At 41.9% G+C, this 4,897-nt stretch overlaps 1 protein-coding gene across 1 annotated transcript; it reads right to left on the bottom strand.

The window, feature by feature from the left end:
- Positions 1 to 330: 330 nt before the first annotated feature.
- On the bottom strand, positions 331 to 4,367 carry LOC123108429 (KHG/KDPG aldolase). Its single transcript, XM_044530220.1, has 10 exons — positions 4,163 to 4,367; positions 3,995 to 4,049; positions 3,749 to 3,784; positions 3,604 to 3,648; positions 3,161 to 3,244; positions 2,776 to 2,841; positions 2,630 to 2,668; positions 2,200 to 2,299; positions 1,696 to 1,974; positions 331 to 1,605 (listed from the first exon to the last, which is right to left on the bottom strand). Exons 1-9 carry the CDS (start codon positions 4,291 to 4,293, stop codon positions 1,823 to 1,825), a joined length of 708 nt encoding a protein of 235 aa, XP_044386155.1. The 5' UTR covers positions 4,294 to 4,367; the 3' UTR covers positions 331 to 1,605; positions 1,696 to 1,822.
- Positions 4,368 to 4,897: the final 530 nt, after the last annotated feature.

Below are 4,897 nucleotides of genomic sequence, written 5' to 3'. Positions count from 1 at the left end.
TCATTGGGTATTTGAAAAATGGTTATCGTACATTAGAAAACTATCAACATGTATTTCATAGAACTTTCATGCTGTAACTAAAAATGTTCATCATTTATTAAGTAATATTCGTCATGTATTACAGAAAATATTCTTCACTTGTTTATAAATGTTCATCATGTATTAAGATGTTATTTGTGTTTCAGAAAATGTTCATCATTTATTCTTTATAATATTCATTGTGTATTAAAAGATGTTTAACATCTTAAAATATGTCCATTGTGGATTAGAAATGTATATTAGTATTTCAGAAAACACACATTGTGTGTTAAAACTGTTCATCATATATTTTAAAAATATTCATCTTTTATCAAAAAACAATAAGCATGTATTAAAAAAATCATGTTATGTGCATTTTATATTTTCCTAATAAAGAAACAGAAAAATAAATTAGAACAAGAAAAACTAGGAAATAAATAGAAACACTGAAAACATAAAAAGAATAAAAGGAAAAAACTCAGCATGTACTACAGATCGTTCATCTTGCATTACTAAAAATGTATATAAAAAATTCCGTGCAATATTTATGAAAACAATATGACATATTTAAAAATACACAAGGTCTTTTGAAAATACATGATACACGTTTTCAAAGAAACGATGAACGTTTTGAAATACTCGACGAACATTTTTTTTACTTGCTATACTATGTTTTGTACCTGACACTGCAAACATGTAATTAAACGTGTATTCATGATGTTGTTTTTGTTTCTGGTTGATTTTACAGGATTATTTCCTCGTCTGTCCTCTCCTATTCCATTTAACTGATATGACTTCATATAACATGTTCTTCTGCTACGAACTTGTGCCTAACAGAGATGAAGACAAGGACGCCCCATCAGGCCATGACCATCTTGAGCCTTGCCCTTTTGCTGCTGCTGCTGCTGCACTCCGGTATGTAGTGCAATGTAACCCCACCCACTTGATCTCCAACCCACGCCCAACTACCTGCCCACGTACGTATGAAACAATCTGAATTCCCCGATTGATCCTGATCATCAATCGCTTCAGGTAAGACTACAACGAGCGGCAGAGGACGATGTTCAGCAATACACCGCTGGGTTCAGAATGTGGGTCTGCACCTGCACGGTGTACCCCCGTCCTGGGCCAGTCGACAACACGACATGCGAGTGGATGTACCAACAACTCGACCAGCGGTGGCGTGCAGGTGCGGACGTGCGGCTCGGCGACGATTACGACTGCTGCTGCTGCTCTGTGGCCGATCACGCTATGCAGCCTCCTTGTGCTGCTGGTGATGCTGGTCTAGTTCAGCCGTGCACTGTGCGTCAGGTTCAGAGTTTCTTCAGGATGCATGTAGTGTTGGTCAGAGTGGAGCTCGGCACTAGCCAATTAGCCATAACAAAAGTTGAGAGTCAATGAATGTGGACTCATGGAATAGTAGCAGCAGTTAAATGAGTTCGGATTAATTTCCTATGTTAACTAGCCATCTGTCGGCAGGGCTGGGGCGGCAACCGTAGCGAGCCGAATGTACAGACCTTGCCGGGGGGGGGGGGGGGGGGGGGGGGGGGGGGGCTTCAGTACCAGGGAAACAGAACTGGCTTCTTCCTGAAAAGAGATATCATTCTGGATTAGTTTTCTTTGGAACAGATTAAACCATTTCTGTTCTACCCGTTGATAAGATTTCACTTGTTTTACCTCTTCTCATGCAGAGCAGGGAATGTAAGTGGATGGTATTGTTAATCCCAAGCCAAGCAGTATTAGGCAAGCACTTTGTCCCGTTTTCTGAACTGCAATGCTTGCACACTAAGTTTTTGGTTTTGCCTCATCTTCCACACTGTGATGCCTGCAAAGTGGCCTGATTTGCGAGCGCTGCAATTCCAATGAAATTCCTTTCTCTCATCAACTCTTTGTCGAAGATAGCATCGGACAGCACCACTGCAGATGCCCCTGCGTCCATGTACGACTTGATTGAACCTGTATACGACAGTGGCCATAGCATCAGAGTGAATAGTATCGTACAGCTAACCGATATTTACGCTTCGGATAAGTCGGGTAATTACTCTTTTTCTTTGGAAGAGTCACAGTGTTATGAAACATGCACTTGGAGGTTGCTACTTAGACACCAACAGAAGATAGGGACGATATTCGCAAAAGAGGAAAATGAAACAGGGACGATGGGTGCTAGACAAGGCCACTTACCTATGGTAATTCCTTGCGAAGCAACCATTGGTACAAGAGGAAATGGTTTCTTTAGAGCAGACATGTACATCTCTCCACCCATCACCGAAGCTGGGTACACCTAATTAAAGTAGACCACACAAACAACCGAGTGTCATATGCCTATAAGCAGAACGGAAAACTAACACATTTATTCATCACAAAATAAAGTGACACATTTTGCTAGTTAGTATGCAACCAAAATGGTCGTAGAAAAGTACATTGTTTTAAAATGTCTGACAAAAGTTATCATCTACTCCCTCCGTCCCATAATATAAGAACGTTTTTGAAACTACACTAGTTTTAAAAATGTTCTTATATTACAGGACGGAGGGAGTAATATATTGTTAATGCTCTGATATGTTTCTAGTCTCTACTATAACTAAAATAGGACAGGTACAAGTCATCAAACCTTAACGACTTTAGCACCAGCATTGAAAGCATATATAACCTGCAAAACCAAATATAACAAACATGTGAGAGTAAATATTAGGCCGCACTACTCTAAATTGCACCAATAAACTTCATGCAAGTTTATATGTGGAATGTGATACATACCTCAGTTGGTGTCAGCACTCCTGGGATATACAGAGCTTCACTTCCATCAAGATCATGAAGTATTTCCTTAAACAATAAGATTGAAAGAATCAATTAACATTTGTATACTGGGATGCAAACACTACAATCACCAAATAGTAGATGACAGATTTCTATTAGATATGTCGAAGTAATTGCAAGCCAAGGGATAGAATGTTAAATTATTGGCACCCTAAAGTCTAAACTACAAGCCTATAAGGATCTCTAACATCAAATATGTTACATTGCCAAACTGTACGTGGAATGTCCCTAGTGATGTGTATAACCAGTAATCACAGACTATGGGAAACATGTGCATTTCTAGCAAAATAAACATTATTACAAATGCAATAGTACTAACTCTTACCATGACTGTGCCAGGGCTCATGAGAAACTGTGCACCAGCTCTAATGGCTTTCCTTGCATCATCAGCATTGAGGACCGTACCAACCTAAATATAGAGTGCAGAAAGATCAGAATGCATCATGAGCAACCTAACATTGTTGCTTATAGTTAGCATACAGGGGTTGTACGGGACAGCTTTGATGGAGTAGTAAATTGTGAGTATTACTTTCCGAAAAACACAGTGGGGCATTGCCACACACACACAGCAAGTTTAAAAGTTCAGGTGTAAAGACTGTAAAAGCCATGGACATGGTACTTTGTAATAAGAGTATCACATTGTCAAGATTATATGAAAAAGACCAGGCACTCACCCTAGATATATAGTGGTGCTAAAAAGCAGTTAGCTGACAAGTCATATGTTCAGGGAATGGTGCAAAAACCAATGAAGTAATGCCAGAAACTCACCCCAAATGTCAAGGAAGGGTAAATCCTGCGAAGATCCTCAACAGCCTATTTGAAGATTTTATCAATCAATCAAAAGCTAGCAAGAAGGAATGATAATAATTGTTAAAGGGAAGAAAGCTGCAGAAGAATGGTGAGAAAGGCCCACCTCTAGCACTCCAGGAGTGGACATCGCAATTTCTAGCTGAACAACATTGCACATGTTTGTTAGCATCAGGGACAAGAAATGGAACACGAAAAGAATACTAGCTAGCATGTACAGTAGCATGGATGGTTCCTCCAAGGATCCTTCCATAAAAGATAGAATTAAGTAGAAGCAAACAACATATCCAGAAGCGCGCTGCCGCTCCACGCACCCAACGAACCAGGGAATGCATTGGAGCAACCGACTCACCACGGAGACGCCGCCGCGAACGGCCGCGTGGGCCGCCTGCATCGCCATCTCGCCACTGCAAGGGGAGCCACACAAACGGAGCAAGAAACAGAAGGTTCAGTCCAGTGAGGCCAAGCGCCGAACAGGTGGCGGGCAGCGTGGACTGGGTGAAATCAGCTTTCTGCTTACTCTTGCGCGCGAAGGCAGGCGATGACGCGCGAGCGCAGTATGGCGGCGAGCGCTTTCGGTGACCGCGGCGGATCTCGCCGAGGAGACTGGGAGGCGAGAAGAGGCAGCTTTGCTGCGGCGACGACGAGCATCCTGGTTCCCGGAGCGAGTGACAGCCGCCAACTGCTGACCGGTGTAGCTGTAGACCTGAGTAGGCGAGCGTATCCTGTCCTGTGAACCGTTGGATGTGAAAGAAGGAGCAGGAGACCGTCAGGATGTGGGCCGATGGAACATTTGCAGAACAAACCTCATAGCCTAAATGATTGGACGAATCATCCTTCTAGTCCAACCCGTTTCTAACTCCAAAAATATCACATGGAAATCAACATTCAAAGGAAATTTCATGAAAACCATGTTTGAAAGTTTCGAACAAATCTGACAAAAATACGAGATGTTAAAAGGGTGACATTCTATTGCCATGCAAAATTTCAAGTTAAAACACGTTGTAGGATGTTAATTAACCAACCTGTGGTTGGATGATTAGAAGAATAGTGGTATCTCAGCCACCAGTATTTAAATCCTAGTGCTCATATTTATCCTGAATTTATTTCAGGATTTTCGGCGATACGTATTTAGTGGGAGGAGACGTTCCTGTCGACTACGAGGCGCCTATGTTGACTTCGTAAAATCTCAAGATGACGTGTCAGCTCGGTCTCTCGAAGGTGCTCATATGGGTAGCTACGCATGTGTGCGTTC

This window comes from Triticum aestivum, chromosome 5A, assembly GCF_018294505.1.
Source record: "Triticum aestivum cultivar Chinese Spring chromosome 5A, IWGSC CS RefSeq v2.1, whole genome shotgun sequence".
NCBI lineage: Eukaryota > Viridiplantae > Streptophyta > Magnoliopsida > Poales > Poaceae > Triticum > Triticum aestivum.
This window is presented reverse-complemented; position numbering and strand designations above follow the sequence as displayed.

What these genes read in the sequence shown, in the direction of transcription:
- LOC123108429 (XM_044530220.1), bottom strand. Translation starts at nt 4,293, where the DNA reads ATGCTCGTCGTCGCCGCAGCAAAGCTGCCTCTTCTCGCCTCCCAGTCT. An exon ending in TTCGCGGCGGCGTCTCCGTG is followed by an intron (nt 3,785 to 3,994) that starts GTGAGTCGGTTG and finishes AATGTTGTTCAG; the next exon opens with CTAGAAATTGCGATGTCCAC. An exon ending in CCACTCCTGGAGTGCTAGAG is followed by an intron (nt 3,649 to 3,748) that starts GTGGGCCTTTCT and finishes ATCTTCAAATAG; the next exon opens with GCTGTTGAGGATCTTCGCAG.